At 42.7% G+C, this 20,093-nt stretch overlaps 1 protein-coding gene across 4 annotated transcripts in view; it reads left to right on the top strand.

The window, feature by feature from the left end:
- Window positions 1–20,093, top strand: part of TTBK2 (tau tubulin kinase 2) — a 106,310-nt gene that overhangs the window by 49,103 nt on the left and 37,114 nt on the right. For all 4 annotated transcript variants that reach the window (XM_056547112.1, XM_056547110.1, XM_056547114.1 and 1 more), the window contains exons 4-5: window positions 16,690–16,763; window positions 18,913–19,053. In XM_056547112.1, coding sequence (XP_056403087.1) covers window positions 16,690–16,763; window positions 18,913–19,053 — 215 coding nt within the window. The remainder of the gene's footprint in view (window positions 1–16,689; window positions 16,764–18,912; window positions 19,054–20,093) is intronic.

The raw sequence follows: 20,093 nt of genomic DNA on the forward strand, positions 1-20,093 counted from the left end.
CTTTCAATTTTGCACCAACCGACCCATATAAAGGCTTGGTTTTTTGAGCCACCAATTGTACTTTGTAATGACATAAATTATTTAATAACAAAATCTACTGCAAAACCAAAAAAGATATTATATATATATATATATATATATATATATATTTGTCAGGTAAAATTAAAAGAAAAAAGAAAAACGCCATTTTGTAACTTTTTGGGGGCTACCGTTTCTAGACAGTGCAATTTTCGGTAAAAATTACACCTGATCTTTATTTTGTAGGTCCATGCAGTTACAAGGATACCTAATTTATGTAGGTTTTATTTTATTTTACTACTTCAAATCCTAACTACATGCACCAAAATTAGTATGTTTAAAATGGTCATCTTCTGACCCCTATAACTTTTTTATTTTTCCGCATACAGGGCATTATGAGGGCTCAATTTATGCGCTGTGGTCTGTAGTGTTTATCGGTACCATGTTTTTTTTTATGGCACTTTTTGATCGCTTTTTTTTTTTTTTTTATGGTATATGAAGTGACCAAAAATGGACAATTTGGGATTTTGGTATGTTTTACGTGTACGCCATTGACATGCGTTTTAGCCAATCTTATATTATAATAGTTCCAACATTTACGCATGCGGCGATACCACATATGATTTTTATTTTTTATTACATTATTTTATTTAAAAAATCGGAAAAGGGGGTTGATTTAAACTTATAATAGGGAAGGGGTTAATTCACTTTTATTAACTTTTTATTTTTACACTTTTTCTTTTTGTTGTTGCCCCCGTAGGGGGGCTAAAAAACATGCAATCTTCTGACTGCATACACTGATGAATGCTATGCCATAGCATAGCATTGATCAATGTCATCGGCACTCTGCTGCTCTAGCCTGCATAGCAGGCTAAGAGCAGCAGACAACAGATCGGATGGTGCGGAGGCAGGGGAGGACCCTCCCGGCGTTCACTCAGCTGATCGGGACCCACAATGTCACCGCGGATGTCCCGATCAGCTCCACTGAGCTACCGGCACCGTTAACCCCGCACTTTAGACGCCGCGATCAACTTTAATCGCGGCGTCTAAAGGGCTAATACGGGGCATCGGCCCGATCGGTGGTGCCCAGCATTAGCCGTGGGTCCTGGCTGCCCGAAGCGACCAGAACCCATCGGGTTTAACCCGTTCTCCGCTCCTGAAAATGGTTTAAAAACTGTTAACGGGACCAGGGCGTACAGGTACGCCCTTGGTCCTTAAGACCCGGGATGCGAGGGTGTACCTGTACGCCCTTGGTCCTGGTGGAGTTAAATCCCAAGTCAGTGTTTCGCAACCAGTGTGCTTCATGCTGTTGCAAAACTAAAACTCCCAGCTGTCTGGGCATGCTGGAAGTTGTAGTTTTACCACAGCTGAAGACACCCTAGTTGGGAAACACTGCCAAGTCGTAATAAGGGCCCGGGGGAAACAAAAAACCTTGTTTTTATGTCTACTGTACAAGTAAAGCCCAGAAAAAATATTTTTCATCGATTAATTATCCGGAACAAATAGATTGTACAATTAATCGTTTGGTGCAGCCCTACATAAAAATGTCAAAAATCTATGCTGTTGCTTGAAATGAGCGCTTGATGTTATTATGGTAGTAGTGGAAGCCATTTTCTAGATGCTTTGGTTTACTTTCAAGGTGAAGCTTCACTTTACGAATGAGTCTAAAGGACATCAGCTATTTTGTATGCAAACAAGTGAATGTGTTCTGCGATTTTCTTCAGAGTGTGTCGTGCATCTAGTCGCTCCCTGTCAATTGTCGGGGGAAGCGATGTCTCATTGCCCCTACTGAGCTGTAGGATCTGCGCTGATGCCGAGAGCTTACACGTACAGGAGAAGCAGGAGTCATTGCTCAGCTGCTGTGTATGCGCTGGAGTGACGCAGGTTTCATTCCCTATTACCCCTGGGTATAAAAGGATAAGCCGTATAGATGTAGGTTACAGCCGACTAGAAGGATTCCTGACGGAAGAGAGAAGCATCTTTTTATTCCGATTCTGTGTGGCCGTATGAATGATTAACTGTAGGAATAGTCAGAAATAAGGGAAGTCCCTAATCTGTAAATACTGAATTTACTACTTTGAAATCTATATATATATATATATATATATATATATATATATATATATATATATATATATATTAATATATAGTGAAATCATCATAAAGTGCCAGTCACCCAGCTGTCAAAATTTTACAATTTTAAGTACCGTATATACTCGAGAATAAGCCGACCCGAATATAAGCCGAGGCCCCTAATTTCACCCCAAAAACCCAGGAAAAGTTATGGACTAGACTATAAGCCTAGGGTGGGAAATACATCATCCCCCCCCCCCCCCATGTCATCATCAACCCCCTGTCATCATCACCGCCTGTCAATCCCTTCTCAGTGGTCTTCAACCTGCGGACCTCCAGATGTTGCAAAACTACAACTCCGAGCATGCCCGGACAGCCACCGGCTGTCCGGGCATGCTGGGAGTTGTAGTTTTGCAACATCTGGAGGTCCGCGGGTTGAAGACCACTGAGAAGGGATTGACAGGCAGAGATGGACGGCCGGGACCATCCCCTCACAGCTAAAGCCAGAAACGTTTTATTTTTTTGTTCACTCGAGTATAAGCCGAGGGGGGGTGTTTTCAGCATGAAAAATCCTGCTGAAAAACTAGGCTTATACTCGAGTATATACGGTAATTTCTTGGTCAGATCTGTTACTGTAGAGAAGTAGTGACAGCCTGTGTGGCCGCCATTACAGCTCCTGCAGCTCAATTACTAAGCAGGCCTTCTACTCAAGATGTATAGAAAGATGGGATTAGGACCCGCATTGATTCTGCACTTCTAAACTGAGAAGTGGCCAAATTTTGTAGAGATTTAAAGGGGTACTCCGGTGGAAAACCTTTTTCTTTTTCCTTTTTTTTTTTTTTTTTATCAACTGGTGCCAGAAAGTTAAACAGATTTGTAAATTATAACAATTAAAAGAGACGTGGAGCTCACACTAAGGAACAAGAGGTTAACTGATTTCCTTTACTCAAAGGATAGGGAGTGAAGGAAATTACTTAATCCTTCCAGTACTTATTAGCTGCTGAATACTACAAAGGAAATTATTTTCTTTTTGGAACGCAGAGCTCTCTGCTGACATCATGATCACAGTGCTCTCTGCTGACACCTCTGTCCATTTTTAAGAACTGTCCAGAGTAGGAGAAAATCCCCATAAAAAAACATATGCTGCTCTGGACAGTTCCTAAAGTGGACAGAGATGTCAGCAGAGAGCACTATGGTCATGATGTCAGCAGAGAGCTCTGTGTTCCAAAAAGAAAAGAATTTCCTCTGTAGTATTCTGCAGCTAATAAGTACTGGAAGGATTAAGATTTTTTAATATAAGTAATTTACAAATCGGTTTAACTTTCTGGCACCAGTTGATAAAAAAAATAAAAAAAAATATAAAATGTTTTCCACCACAATACCCCTTTAAGGTAGAAAACCTTGTCAGTATGATCAGTATTAAAAATGTTTTTTTTTTTTCATACCATATTGTAGCCTCGGGTGCCCTGATTTCAATAATGTTTTTATTTTATTCCATTGCCCTCCAGTTCCCGAGATATTTGGTTGACTAGCTGCACTTTACCTGAATAATCCGGTGGGTGGGGACTTCATTTCAAAAAGGGGATGTGAATATAAGGCGGCTGGGGTGTAAATCAGAGAACCGCAGAGAGTTGGCCAAATAATAAAATCCCTATCTCTGGATTCCTTTATCTCTGAAACGGGAATCATGACAACAAAATAAAAACCACATTTGAATCAGGGCACCAGAGGCGACACAATTGTTTACTCACATGTTTAAAGGGGAACTCCTGTGGGAATTTTTTATTTTTTTTTTTCAAATCAACTGGTGCCAGAAGGTTAAACAGATTTGTAAATTGCTTCTATTTAAAAACTTAAACCCTTCCAGTACTTATCAGCTGCTGTATACTACAAATATACTACAGTGAAATTTGTGAAGTTCTTTCCAGTCTGACCGCAGTGCTCTCTGCTGACACCTCTGTCCGTGTCAGGAACTGTCCAGAGCAGGATAGGTTTTCTATGGGGATTTGCTTCTAATCTGGAGGTGTCAGCAGAGAACACTGTTGTCAGACTGGAAAGAACTTCACAAATTTCTCTGTAGCATACAGCAGCTGATAAGTACTTGAAGGCTTCAGATTTTTAAATATAAGTAATTTACAAATCTGTTTAACTTTCTGGCACCAGTAGATTGGAAAACATTTGTTTTCCTCTTGTTTCCACCGGAGTTCCCCTTTAAAGCCAAGAGCTCAGAACTAAAAGTATATCCGTATGTGTCAGACATTCATACTCCGTATGGACGATCATTATTGGATCATTGGAGTCAAAGTCTTAGCACCCCACCAATCAGCTGCTTGAAGGGGTACTCTACTGGCCAGCATTTGGAAGTAAATGTTCCAAACATTGCTTTCGTGCTGCGTTGGTCGTACCCGACCCTCGTGACATCACTACCACGCCCTCTCAATGCAAGTCTATGGGAGGGGGCGTGACAGCCGTCACGCCCCCTCCCATAGACTTGCATTGAGGGGGCGTGGCCGTAATGTCACGAGAGGCGTGTCTGACCTACGCAGCATAAAAACAACGTTCAGAACTTTTACTTCCGAATGCTGGCCAGTGGAGTACCCATTTAATGGTGCATTCACCCCACGTTTTTGCAGTTCAGTTCCCGTATACGTTTTCTATGTGAAAACCGTATGAAACCGTATTGGAAAACGTATGCCTGGGCTCTCCATTGAAAACCGTATGCCAAAAGATGCATCAGGTTGTGTCTGTTTTGAATCCTGTAAGGTTTTGTCAGGTTTTTTTCCTGTACCCAAAACCGTAGCCTACCACAGTTTTAGGTCCGGTTGAAAAACTGTATTAAACCGTATTTGTTTTTTTTTTTAACATGGGAGTCAATTGGAACCGTACAGAACTGTTTGTGCATACAGTTCCATACGGATTTTGACTTTGAACAGTTTTTTTTCTTGGCATTTCAATCAAACAAGTGAAACTTTCTTCAAAATGGAGTGAAAAGTTAAAACCGTATACGTTTGCTTTCTTAAAAAACGGATGCAACCGGATGTCATTTTTCAAACCGTATACGGTTTTTAACCGTATACGGGTTAAAATTTGTACACACGTTTTGATAGTTTAGTCAGGTTTTGAGGAATCCGTTTTTCCTCAAAAACCTGATGCAGGAACTGTATTGCAAAAACGTGGTGTGAATGCAAGACAAGTACCATGTCTCCTTCATTGTTTACCATACTTTTTTTTTGTAGTTTCTATGCCTTCTATTACTGCGCAGTCTCCTTTACTTGATCGTTACAAAGCTTTAGTGCATTGTACTACCAAGCACAGCTGTTAATAAAACGTACACAAGTATGTCTGGTAAGTAGAGATGAGCGAACTTACAGTAAATTCGATTCGTCACGAACTTCCCGGCTCGGCAGTTGATGACTTATCCTGCATAAATGAGTTCAGCTTTCAGGTGCTCCGGTGGGCTGGAAAAGGTGGATACAATCCTAGGAAAGAGTCTCCTAAGACTGTATCCACCTTTTCCAGCCCACCGGAGCACCTGAAAGCTGAACTAATTTATGCAGGATAAGTCATCAACTGCCGAGCCGAGAAGTTCGTGACGAATCGAATTTACTGTAAGTTCGCTCATCTCTACTGGTAAGCAATGGGGATGCGGCACTTGCCAGACCACTGTATCCCCTTTGTTTGCCTGGTCAGCAGGAGGGCCTCAGTTCATCTCACAACTGGTCCAACATTGATTGCCTATCCTAAGGGTTTGGCAAATATTTTTAGAGCCTTAGATTACCCCTTTAAGCTCTTGCTCATCCTGCTGTGTCTTGTGTTTGTACATGACTAGCATCAAGGCTTCGAACCTACTCAACAATATATATATATTTTTTCTGACTGATTTTTTTCATACCTGAACCAAATATCATGGACACATGGACACTCCTTTCAATAAAACAATTTAATCCCAGTGCCCCCCAGTGCCCCCAGCATAATGGTCTTGAATCACAAAGATCCTTTTTATGTTAGAAAAATATTTTTTTGTAGTTTATTTTAATTTTTCTATCTACATTTCCAGCTTTATGTTTAGCAGTTTTTACTCAGGCCACTAAGCCTAGAACTTTTTGATCTGTAGAGATCTACTTAGCAGTCTTCTTTTTACTGTCACATGAAGGGTGCATTGAAAAGTGACAACAGTTAATGGATAATACGGTGGTCTCTTAACTTACATTGGCCTCAGGTTACAATATTTACAACATACAATGGACTTCACCATTGCGCCATTGTAACTTGAAACCCAACTCCACATGCAATGCTATGAACAGTGTCAATGGCTAGAAGATCTGACCAATCAGAATGGGCATTTCACTGGTTAAACCCCTTCATTACATGCGCTGACTGGCTGCCTGGTAGCGCCCCCTACAGTACAGGAAGGTATTACATGTTCTGTACTACTCTATAACTTTGCACCAGGTGAGGATGGCTCAATGTTCCTTTTTTGGGACATTGTGTACTGTACAGGACCCTGAAGAAGCTCCTGTCCTCTACATAGACCAGTGTTTCCCAACGAGGGTGCCTCCAGCTGTTGCAAAACTACAACTCCCAGCATGCCCGGACAGCCAGAGGCTGTCCGGGCATGCTGGGAGTTGTAGTTTTGCAACAGCTGAAGGTACCCTGGTTGGGAAACGTTGAAATAGACAGTGATTTACAGCTCCCAACAGATCTTTCTTACTTTTATATGTAAGGACTTGCTTTATTTGTATTAGGTATCTACTTATTTTACTTTAATCCTTTTTCCTATTTTTCTATGACATTTTGGGAGCTTCAGAACCAATTAAACGATTTCCATAAAGCTATGGTCTTAAAGGGGTACTCCGGTGAAAACCTTTTTTCTTTTAAATCAACTGGTGGCAGAAAGTTAAACATATTTGTAAATTACTTCTATGAAAAAATCTTAATCCTTCCAGTACTTATTAGCTGCTGAATGCTACAGAGGAAATTCCTTTTTGAAACACTGATGACATCACGAGCACAGTGCTCTCTGCTGACATCTCTGTCCATTTTAGCAACCATGCATAGCAGATGTATGCTAAGGGCAGCATGATGGCTCAGTGGTTAGCACTGCTGCCTTGCAGTGCTGGGGACTTGGGTTCAAATCCCACTAAGGACAACAATAAATAAAGCGTTATTCTTATTATAATAACGTCAGCAGAGAGCACTGTGCTCGTGATGTCATCAGAGAGCATTCCAAAAAGAAGAAAATTTCCTCTGTAGTATTCAGCAGCTAATAAGTACAGGAAGGATAAAGATTTTGTAATAGAAGCAATTTACAAATATGTTTAACTTTCCACCAGTTGAGTTAAAAGAAAAAAGGTTTTCACCGGAGTACCCCTTTAACTTACAATGGGTGTCCAGGAACTAATAAATATTGTAACTTGAGGGACTACTGTACAGTACTAGAACAGACCGTTTACAATAGATGATGTTCACAGCTACCCTCCCTCTCTCTGCACAATGACCTCTGCACAGGTCACAAAGTATGCCTAGAAAACTGTCCTATAGAAGTTAATCTTCTCCAGTCTATAATTTCCTTTGCCTATGTAGCTGCAGTAAATCTTGTTTCTAACTATTAACAGAGCAGAAGCTTGGGCAATATGGCTGCGTCTATAATAATGTATAAAAAAAACATAAAAATTCTAAAATACAAGCAGATTAGGGAAACAAACACATTTCATTATTCAACTCTAATCAGTAATAACAATCTAGGTGACACGTTTCCTTTACATTATTGAACAAAGGCTCCTATTGTGACAGAATTTTCTTTTTGTCAATTAGGATAAGCCAAAGAATCAAACCTGTAATCCTCTGGCTGTTGTGCAGCTACTATTGATCTATTCCCAGTGATCTTTGAATTTATTCTACTTACCTGACTGCCATGACTTAATCCTGGTTCTCTGATCTGCCGGCTAAATAGTAAACCATAGTAGTTGCATTTAGAAGGAGCGCTTACTGGTCAGAAAAAAAAGAAAAAGCAGCCTGCCCAGGAGTCGACAGGAAAGTGCACTTTTTTGTAAATTGGAAAAATTGGAATTCCAAAGTAGCCTTAAAAGGGGTATTCCGGTGAATTTAAAAAAAAAAATTAAATCAACTGTCACTAGAACATTAAACAGATTTGTAAATTACTTCTATTTAAAAATCTTAACCCTTCCAGTACTCATCAGCTGCTGTATGCTCCACATGAAGCTGTATTTATTTTTACATTTCTTTTACTGTCTGACCACAGTGCTCTCTGCTGACACATCTGTCTGTCTATGGAACTTTTCAGAGCAGGAGGGAATCCCCATAGCAAACCCCTCCTGTTATGGACTGTTCCTGACATGGACAGAGTTGTCAGCAGAGAGCACTGTGGTCAGACAGAAAAGAAATTAAAAGAAAAACTGTGGAGCATACAGCAGCTAATTACTGGAAGGATTAAGCTTTTTAAATAGAAGTCATTTACAAATCTGTTAAACGTTCTGGCACCAGTTGATTTAAAAAAAAAAAAAAAGTACCCCTTTCAAATGTGTCACACGGTACAGTCCATGGTACACCATGTAGTATGATGGCTGTCATTTATACCTGAGCCATTATAAGAATGCTGGATCGGTTTTGAAAGAGATTCTGAACTTTACTTTTTGACTCTCAGATTAGACAAATTTGTAGCGCGATTTCTGGTGTCAAAAGTACCTTAAATTCTGATAAAAGCCCGAACACAAGTATGCCTAGAATCTAAAACAAACTGCATATTTTTAACAGTAGGAATACATTGGGTTGAATAGTCTTTGCCATTGTGACATTTGGTCTTAAACCTGATCCAGATGGATTCTGTGTCCAAGAATCCTTGAGTCATTTGCTGAGAAATACACTGTATACATAAGCAAAGCCAACTTGGATGTGAAGGGCAAAATGTGAAGCCTGATGTCTCGGGTTGTGTGGGTCGTAGGACATGACAACCATGATGCCAGATTTTGTACAAAATACTCAAAACTTCTTGAACTTTCGGGAACTTTCTCTTTGCTACTTCAGTGAGTAGTTTTGGTTGTCATCCCTTTGTTATTCCTAAGTAGAAAATAGGGCTGTACAATCCGGATTTTAATCAGATTTGTGAAAAATGTTGATAAATTTTAGCCCCACCCCTCTAAGCGGGCAGCAATGCAGGCACCATGGTGTGGAGGAGGCCTTGGGCTGTTGACAAAGGGACCATATGGGGACAAGCACCTGACAACTCTTGGTTTTTAGACAGTGTTTAGCCAACAGCTATCTCTCCCGGTCCTCCACATATATTTTTGGCAAGCATGCAATTATTCAGAATTGGGAAAGGGTAGAAAGCCTCTGTTACGCTTTTTTGTGTGGCTGATTATCACCAAAGTAATAGAAGTATTAGGTGTGTTGAATTTTAGCATGCCTACCTTGGTCTCCACCAACATCTACAGTTAGGTGGCCCCCTTTGACATTAAATGGTTTGCTGGTTGGTTGATCCATCTGATCGAATATGAATAGCGAACTTTAACTACCTAACTACTACTATCCAATAGTCACGCCACACCCTCTTGTGACATCGCGCTACGCCCCCTCCATTCAGGTCTCTGGGAGGGGGCGTGGCAGCCTTCATATCCCTCCCATTGACATTGAATTTAGGGGGCATGGTGTGACATCACAAGGAGGCGTGGTGTGACATCACATCTCCAGTCTCGGAAATCCAGTGGTTTCAGAGACTGGAGCAGCAGCCAGCACAAAATGCCGGGTGCTGCACGCAGGTCGTGGGAACCCCTGCGATCAGACAACTTACCCTATCTTTTGGATATGGGATAAGTTGTCTAAGGCTGGAATACCCTTTTTAGTTGCCTACTTAACTACAGTTCTTAAACTACATTTCCTTGCATTCACAAGGTGAGTTTTGTTGAACAACAAATTAAAAAACTGTTCTAGGGTTTATTTGATAAAATGCAGCCGGGTGACATAGATTCTGCATGGGTTGGAACCAAATACCCCTGGTAACCAAGACCGCTTCTTTCTCTGACTGCAGAAGTCAGTATTTTGAACGTGACCTCCACTTTACATACAAACCCCAGGGTGAAATGACAGGTCACAATGCATGAGAAACAGAATTGGGGGGTGATCAGGGAAGTGAAGATGTGGGAGTTGTTCAGACTTAAAGGGGTTATCAGGGAAAAAACTTTTTTAATATATCAACTGGCTCCAGAAAGTTAAACAGATTTGTAAATTGCTTCTATTAAAAAATCTTAATCCTTTCAGTACTTATGAGCTTCTGAAGTTAAGGTTATTTTCTGTCTAAGTCCTCTCTGATGACAAGTGTCTCGGGAACCGCCCAGTTTAGAAGAGGTTTGCTTCTAAACTGGGTGGTTCCCGAGATACGTGTCATCAGAGAGCACTTAGACAGAAAAGAACAACCTTAACTTCAGAAGCTCATAAGTACTGAAAGGATTAAGATTTTTAATAGAAGGAATTTACAAATCTGTTTAACTTTCTGGAGCCAGTTGATATATAAAAAAAAATTTTTTCCTGGATAACCCCTTTAACATAATGCCCCTTATTGAATATAATTTTTGGCTGGAGTGTTGCTTTACGTGTCATTGGGGATACCATTCGAACAGAAGGCCACATGCCAGTGATTTTAACTCACAAAATATGCTTTTAATTATAAGGCGTTTCTATGACGTCCCCTGTGATTTATATGGGGATACATCTATGGCTAATTGCTTAATTCTTTAAATAGATTTAAAAAAAAAATTCCCAAGAAGGTCATAGATTAAGCTGGTGCTAGATTGCCAATGTATCTTTTGAGTGATTTATGGGTAGCAAAATCAGCTGCAGAAAAAATGCATCAAAAATATTAATCAACCAAATACAAAGAAACTACTAAAACTTCTATTTCTCATCCTTAAAAACGGGGTGCTCAAACTATAAAAAAAAGTCTCTAAAGATGTCTACGTTAATAATTATAGGCTGGGTTATATTAAAAATACCCATATCAATGTGGGAAGGTAAACAAATGAGGAAATCAAGGGGTGGGAATAAGGATGTGCACATTATCTATCTAATTTTTAGTAAAGTAGAACTCTAGATGGACAGTCCTCAAATGCACCAGATTTATCAAAGTCTCATTCTTTTAACCTAGACAGTCTTTAGATATAATACAGAAATGTAGGTGCACTACTGTGGTAGATGTATACAATGACATTGGCTAATCCATCAACACTGATGTTAAAATTGAGACATTCGCCAGTGTATCCTTATATGAAGGACACACCAGAGCAGGCTGCATGTCGGCCTAGTGCTGCTGTAATTGCCCACTGGCCCCTGGTTTTTCTTATCACGCACAGGTAGGTTAGCGTTAGGTCCCGTGCCATCTGAGAAACCTTGGCGTTGGTGTGCGGGCTCTGGTGTGTCCTTCATATAAGGATACACTGGAGAATGTCTGTCTCAATTTTAACATCAGTGTTGAGGGATTAGCCAATGTCATTGTATACATCTACCACAGTAGTGCACCTACATTTCTGTATTGTATTCTAATTGTTACACATCCACACCGTTTATCTGGTGTAGGATTCTATTGTGGCACTTGTAGTCCACTGCAGGCATCCTCCATTGTATGCATTTTTATGCTGGGGATCGTCCCTAGCAACGGACTACAAGGGCAGGATCTGCTCCCCCAGTATAAATGCACAACTGCATATGGGGTTGAGCACCTCCAGCCATTTGAGACCACGTTTTTTGTTAGTCTTTAGATATGCCAGAATTAAGTTTAGGCTAGATTAACATTGCTTTTGTGCTCCTTCATGTTCTGGGTCAGTTCAGCTCTTAGGGCCGTTTTAGCGTGATTGGCCCTAAAACGGGTCTGAGCACAATTGACTCCACCTGGTCACCACGCAGTGCCGACAGATCCCAATGATTTGAATGGGGTCCATTGGGGACCCAGGAGTTCAGTGAAGAATAAAATGCATGCATTATTTTTTACCGCTAAACTCTCGTCGTTTTGACTGAATTGCCAACAGAGCTCCCTTTTGCAGAGTCCAATGACAATGTGAACCTAGGCTAAGACCAACTCTTAGTTGGCTTAATTTAAAGTTTACCTGTTTTTGTGTAATGTAGATATTACCATTATATGTATATTTTTAATATACATTGGTTACATTTTTTTCTATATTTTTGTCCCTACAGCTATTGTCTGTGTGTCTCTGTGAGGAGTCCAAATACAGGAAGTGAAGGTGGACAAGCAGGGTTCTGTTCAGGGAGGGCAGGCTGGGCTCTGTTCAGGGAGGGCAGGCTGGGCTCTGTTCAGGGAGGGCAGGCTGGGCTCTGTTCAGGGAGGGCAGGCTGGGGCCTCTGTGCAGGGAGGGCAGGCTGGGGCCTCTGTGCAGTGAGGGCAGGCGGGGGCCTCTGTGCAGTGAGGGCAGGCGGGGGCCTCTGTTCAGGGAGGGCAGGCGGGGGCCTCTGTTCAGGGAGGGCAGGCGGGGGCCTCTGTTCAGGGAGGGCAGGCTGGGGCTCTGTGCAGTGAGGGCAGGCGGGGGCTCTGTGCAGTGAGGGCAGGCGGGGGCTCTGTGCAGTGAGGGCAGGCGGGGGCCTCTGTGCAGTGAGGGCAGGCGGGGGGCTCTGTGCAGTGAGGGCAGGCGGGGGGCTCTGTGCAGTGAGGGCAGGCGGGGGGCTCTGTGCAGTGAGGGCAGGCGGGGGCCTCTGTGCAGTGAGGGCAGGCGGGGGCCTCTGTGCAGTGAGGGCAGGCGGGGGCCTCTGTGCAGTGAGGGCAGGCGGGGGCCTCTGTGCAGTGAGGGCAGGCGGGGGCCTCTGTGCAGTGAGGGCAGGCGGGGGCCTCTGTGCAGTGAGGGCAGGCGGGGGCCTCTGTGCAGTGAGGGCAGGCGGGGGCCTCTGTGCAGTGAGGGCAGGCGGGGGCCTCTGTGCAGTGAGGGCAGGCGGGGGCCTCTGTGCAGGGAGGGCAGGCGGGGGCCTCTGTGCAGGGAGGGCAGGCGGGGGCCTCTGTGCAGGGAGGGCAGGCGGGGGCCTCTGTGCAGGGAGGGCAGGCGGGGGCCTCTGTGCAGGGAGGGCAGGCGGGGGCCTCTGTGCAGGGAGGGCAGGCGGGGGCCTCTGTGCAGTGAGGGCAGGCGGGGGCCTCTGTGCAGTGAGGGCAGGCGGGGGCCTCTGTGCAGTGAGGGCAGGCGGGGGCCTCTGTGCAGGGAGGGCAGGCGGGGGCTCTGTGCACTGAGGCTGTGTAATGTACAGACTTCCTTTCATGTGGTTTTCCACTTTGGCTAATAGAGTTGTCTTCTGAGCACCCACTATTGAGCACATACTATTAACCCCTTTCAGAGCTCTAGCATCTCATCTAGCATCTGTGTTTGGCCTACAGGACACCACATTCATGGAATGTTACTTTGGATTTACCCTCTGTCCAGCCCTTTATCTTTATTTACTAGTGTTGTTTTGTAGAGAAAAATGAATACATGAAACGCAGCGTCATCTGCTCGCTTTTTATAGCTTTCGAGCACGCCGTCAGAAAACCTTTATGTCTGCAATTAAGGCGTCCTCATTTTGTGTCTGTAGCATCGTGATGAAGGAAACTGCAGTGATGCATCCTGAAACCATCACCAAGCTCAGGAAGAGCAATAAAGACTTTACATGATGGTATACAGACTTGAAAGGAATTTTTATGAGTTGTATGATGTTGTGTGCGCCACATCATATCTATCTCTGCGTGGCAGGGGGGGGGGGCTCACGTTGTGAGATACAGTGGAATAATGCAAGTTGTCACTTCTGTGTTTCCATCTTTAGGAGTTAATCCAAGTACAGACACGGACTATCCTACTGATGATTTATTAGAAATGACATTAAAGGGGGGAGGTCCGTCCTCTATTTTATCTATTATGTGTTGTGTTTGTATACAGTGGCCATATTGATGTGTGTTAATTATAGATAAGCGAACTTACAGTAAATTCGATTCGTCACAAACTTCTCAGCTCGGCAGTTGCTGACTTTTCCTGCATGAATTAGTTCAGCTTTCCGGTGCTCCGGTGGGCTGGAAAAGGTGGATACAGTCCTAGGAAAGAGTCTTCTAGGACTGTATCCACCTTTTCCAGCCCACGGGAGCACCTGAAAGCTGAACTAATTTATGCAGGAAAAGTCATCAACTGCTGAGCCGAGAAGTTCATGACGAATCGAATTTACTGTAAGTTCGCGCATCTCTAGTGTTAATTGACTCCACGCCTCCATATAATCATGGCTCTAATACTAAGGGATCTCATAGGTATACCTTGTCATTTGGTGATTTTGTAAATAGTTCTAGTAATGTTCCTGTTATGTCTGAGTACAGCATGGAAAATGTACAGAATCCTTTTTAATTGAAAGGAGGAGAAGAGTAGGAAAAACACTTCATCCATTACTTGTTTGGCCTCTTTGTCTATAACCATTATCTTGGAACTAATTTTAATGGAGCATTCACATACCCCTAGGATGTGCCATCACTTTATCATCCGTGCCCCTACCGGTCCGAATTATAGCCGCACGCTGCAATGGCTAGTTACATGACCCCTGACATTCTAAATTATTCATATTGTACAGGTATCTTTGCGTTTTCAGTGCACCACTAAAATCTGTGTGTATTTACATTTGTGTAGCAGCTGTAGTAGCATTCACATCTTGTGTGTGTGTGTGTACTGTATATGTTTGTTTGCCCATTCATTGTTTATCCCTCCACAGTGGCCCTCCCAGTCACCTGTTTGTGCTGGGAACTGCAGCTGGCTCCATTCACTTAAATGGCGTTGTGTTGCAGTACCCTGGGTGCATCTGTGCAGGGCAGAACCGTTCCTTCATCATTGGGGTCTGATATATATACACACACACACACACACACACACACTGTTCAAAAAAATAAAGGGAACACTTAAACACAATATAACTCCAAGTCACTCACACTGTGCAAATGGAACAGACAATAGGTGGAAATTATAGGCAATTAGCAAGCGACCCCCAATAAAGGAGTGGTTCTGCAGGTGATTACCACAGACTCCTCAGTTCCTATGCTTCCTGGCTGATGTTTTTTGGTCACTTTTGCTTTTACTCTAGTGGTAGCATGAGACTGAGTCTACAACCCACACAAGTGGCTCAGGTAGTGCAGCTCATCCAGGATGGCACATCAATGCGAGCTGTGTCTGTCAGCATAGTGTCCAGAGCATGGAGGCGCTACCAGGAGACAGACCAGTACATCAGAAGACGTGGAGGAGGTCGTAGGAGGGCAACAACCCAGCAGCAGGACTGATACCTCCGCCTTTGGCAGTGCTCCTCCTGCTCCTTCTTGCACAGAGCCCTGCAAAATGACCTCCAACAGGCCACAAATGTGCACGTGTCCACTCAAATGGTCAGAAACAGACTCCATGATGGTGGTATGAGGGCCCGACGTCCACAGGTGGGGGTTGTGCTTACAGCCCAACACCGTGCAGGGCGGTTGGCATTTGCCAGAGAACACAAAGATTGGCAAATTCGCCACTGGCGCTCTGTGCTCTTCACAGATGAAAGCAGGTTCACACTGAGCACATTGGTCAGACGTGACAGAGTCTGGAGAGGCTATGGTGAAGGTTCTGCTGCCTGCAACATCCTCCAGCATGACCGGTTTGGTGGAGGGTCAGTAATGGTGTGGGGTGGCATTTCTTTAGGGGGCCGCACAGCCCTCCATGTGCTTGCCAGAGGAAGCCTGACTGTCATTAGGTACCGAGATGAGATCCTCAGACCCCTTGTGAGACCATATGCTGGTGCGGTTGGCCCTGGGTTCCTTCTAATGCAAGACAATGCAAGACCTCATGTGGCTGGAGTGTGTCAGCAGTTCCTGCAAGAGGAAGGCATTGATGCTATGGACTGGCCCGCCCGTTCCCCAGACCTGAATCCGATTGAGCACATCTGGGACATCATGTCTCGTTCCATCCACCAACGCCATGTTGCACCACAGACTGTCCGGAAGTTGGCGGATGCTTTAGTCCAGGTCTGGGAGGAAATTCCTTTAGGAGACCATCCGCCACCTCATCAGGAGCATGCCCAGGTGTTGTAGGGAGGTCATACGGGTATGTGGAGGCCGCACACACTACTGAGCCTCATTTTGACTTGTTTTAAGGACATTACATCAAAGTTGGATCAGCCTGTAGTGTGGTTTTCCATTTTGAGCTTGAGTGACTCCATATCCAGACCTCCATGGGTTGATAAATTTGATTTCCATTGATAATGTTTGTGTGATTTTGTTGTTAGCGCATTCAACTATGTAAAGATAAAAGTATTTCATACGATCAATTCATTCATTCAGATCTAGGATGTGTTATCTTAGTGTTCCCTTTATTTTTTTGAGCAGTGTATATATTACATATAGTAAGAAACATATAGTATATAAAAAAAAAAAAATATATATATATATATATATATATATATATATATATATATATATATATTAAAATAAAAATAATTTTATTTTCCTACACATGTTTGAAATCTTTTTAAATATTGTAAGATTTATCTCTGAAGATCCTTTTTTATGTCAAAGTGCTTTAAGTAACTTATTCGGTCTTTTTATTTATTTTTTCTGGGTAGGTAAAGATCATGTATGTCGCTTTATAGGATGTGGGAGAAATGATCGGTTTAACTATGTGGTCATGCAGTTACAGGTGAGTGTTACATTAAAGTTATAACTTTACTGTAGTGTTGTGCAAGGTAGTAACTATTTCATTGCCACAAGCTTTACTATGGAACATTCTGGGTATGTTTAAGGCATTGAATAACTTTGGCTATTCCTGCTTTTCTTCTTAGGGTATTTTCATACTGATGTATTATCATCAGAATTCCGCGGTGCGAACATTTAACATTAGTGTCTATGGGTCTTCTGCGGACCCAGTCACACTGTGCTATTCCGCCGCTGAAATTGATTTGTGCAAAGAAGTAACGCAATGGTGATGGCGCAGGGCCACACAGTCCTACCGCAAGATGAATTCTCAGATCGCGGAATTCCGTTACTGGGGATTCCTCTTAAATTACCCAGTGTGAACACACCCTTAGATATGTGCTACACAAGTGCATTCTTATCTGCATAAGAATGGAAAAATTTTATTATACCCCTTAGAGCAGTGTTTCCCAACATTGGTTCCTCCCAGATTTTCCAATACTATAACCTACAGCATGCCCGGACAGTCAAAGGCAAACAGCTGGAGGCACCCTGGTACAGGTATCTGTTGGAAGAAGACTTTGTTGCTTCTTTCAGTCACAAGGGTGGAAATAGCCAAAAGTGTGCACCCTCCTCAGGTAGTTATGGCAGAAAAGCAGTATAACACTTATGTATGACTATACCTGGGTTTGTACAGTTCTTTAGGTGAGCATACGACACAAAAAGAAATGGTGTATGGTATTACTCACGACATCCCGTTTGCAACCCTTAGCTCCAGTCTGAAGCGCGTTGTTAAATAAGTGTACAAGCCCAGGTATAGTCATATAATGTATACGTGTTTTCTATACGGTTTCCAATGGAACCAAAATACCTGTGCGCAACAAATCAGTTGTTTAAGACTGTGATGTGTTAAAGGGTAAGCATTTGTCTTTTTATTTTCTCCATTCCATTCAATGTTAGGCTCTAATTTGGTTTGAAGTTTCAGGCAGGAGATATTCTACCAATGAGTGAAGATTTACGGTAGTCTTCGTCTCGTTCTCAAGGCTTCCACCATTCCCTTGCATATTAGACAGTATGGAAGTCAGCCTACAAATTATCTAATCTGTTATGCTTGCCGTCCTCCCTGAAACACAATTCTGCTCTATTAACATCCCAGAGTATAGCAGTAGCTAATGGTCCCAGGCATTTCAGTAATTGACCTTTCGTACACATTGAATCTATCGCTGAAGGCATCATTTTTGCCAGCCACTAGATTTACAATTCTGTGTGTAAATAGGCATGGAGTAAAAGATTGTTTCTCGAAAGAGAGACATAATATAATTTTACTAAAAAAAAACTCCTATGGCGGCATTTGCAGAAGTGCATTGATGGATTTCAATCTAAACCTCTGTCTATTCCCGGCCTTTGAACCCCTCTGTTAAAGGAGTACTGTGGTGTAGTAATACTTATCCCCTATTGAGAGGATAGGGGATAATTGTCACATCGCGGGGAGTATGACCACTTTGACCCCTCCCTGCAATCCCCTGCACCACGGCACCATGGCTGTCCTCAGGAAGGGAGTGTGTCGACCCCACATTCTCCTGTGCGATGCGGTAGCTGACACTCCCTTCATGTATCTCTATGGAAGAGCCGGAGATACAGAATTTGGGTATCTCCGACTCTCCTATAGAGATACATGGAGGGGGCGTGTCTGCTACCGCTTCTTGCTGGGGTCGACACACTCCCTTCCTGGAGAGAGACCCCCCCAACCTCACACTTATCCTTTGAATAGGGGATAAGTTTTACTGCATCACAGTACTCCTTTAACCACACTGGAAATCTGCCAGCTAAGAAGGGAACTTTTAGAAATCATAGCTATGGGCAACTGCTCCACTGCACACATTTTGTTGAGCCGGAATAAGTATGATAACATTAAATAAGAATTTGAAATTCAACTTTGTCGAAATCCTGTGGAGACCATTGGAGTTAACCTTCTGATGATCTATTCCATTTTGGCATGGTGACCTATTGAGGGGGTGGGGCTTTGATAAAGGGCAGGGCTTGACAGTTTATGTTTTACTGCAAAACAGGGCAGAGGAGGGGAGGCTCCTGCTGCAGACTTTTATGAATTTTCTATCCTTAGTGCTCTCTCAATAGATGGTCTCTCATTTCTTCAGGGTCGAAATCTGGCAGATCTCCGACGTAGCCAATCCAGAGGTACCTTCTCTATCAGCACTATGCTACGGCTTGGGCGGCAAATTTTGGAAGCTATTGAGAGCATTCATTCTGTGGGCTTTTTGCACAGAGATATCAAACCAGTAAGTACTATATATTTGGCGCAATAATATATTTCTCTTTTAACAAGGTCCGCAGACACACAAACTGATTTACAGGAATTAGAAGCAAAATAAAGGGACATTACGTATATTAGCGTTACTACAATTAGGAAAATTGGATTTTGCAAACCTTTCCTTTTCTATAACAGTGATCATTGACTTTCCAGGAGGTTGAGCTGTTTTGTCAGCATTGCTTGGGATAATTGCATAGCTCATGTTAATGCTTCACTTCTTTTACTTGAAATAAGCAAGTGGAATGGTAAACTAAAGGGTTAATCTGCACAATATGGTGTTGCTTATAGAAATTTATAAAGATCAGCAGAGCAAAAATTCATCTTCAGTGACACATTGCATACAATTTTGTATGTTCAGCAAAAATTAATTTGTTAATTCCATATGTTAACTATAAGTAAAAAAAAAAAATCAGACCTTAAATTCCATACTACTGGCTACAACTGATGACACTTAAACATTTCCTTCTTAAATACATAAAAAGTGTGATTTAGCCAAACAAGTTTTATTTGGGGACTTAATCTGGTTTAAGTAATGTTATACTCCCCTCCCCTGGTCCCACCACCGCTGTCATTCTGACTGTGTCTGGTCCCACTAAGCAGTGTTTCATGCTTTTGTTTTGACATGCAAGAAATGAGTGTTCAGACAAACACTTGAGGTAGCTGAGAACCACTCAACCACTGATTGGTGGAATGAGTGTTCCATGCATATAGAAACAAAAGCAGGAAGCGCATTTTAACAGCGACTAGGCTTTGCTGGTACAGCAGTGGTGAGAGATTGGGGCAGGGGAGTATAACTTATTTATATTTTTTTTTTTAAAGGTTTATAACCTGTCCACAGATTAGATGCTAAGTAGCTAAAAGGTGGAACTTCATGCTTGGCCACCGCTCCATTCATTCTCTATAGAATTTTAGTAAAGTTCTGCTCTTTTTAATCTGGGAACAATTTGACTTTCATCTTTGTGACCAGTGAAGGCCCCGGTTGTCAGACACCCATAGATCAGATATGTA

Source organism: Hyla sarda, chromosome 11 (assembly GCF_029499605.1).
Source record: "Hyla sarda isolate aHylSar1 chromosome 11, aHylSar1.hap1, whole genome shotgun sequence".
NCBI lineage: Eukaryota > Metazoa > Chordata > Amphibia > Anura > Hylidae > Hyla > Hyla sarda.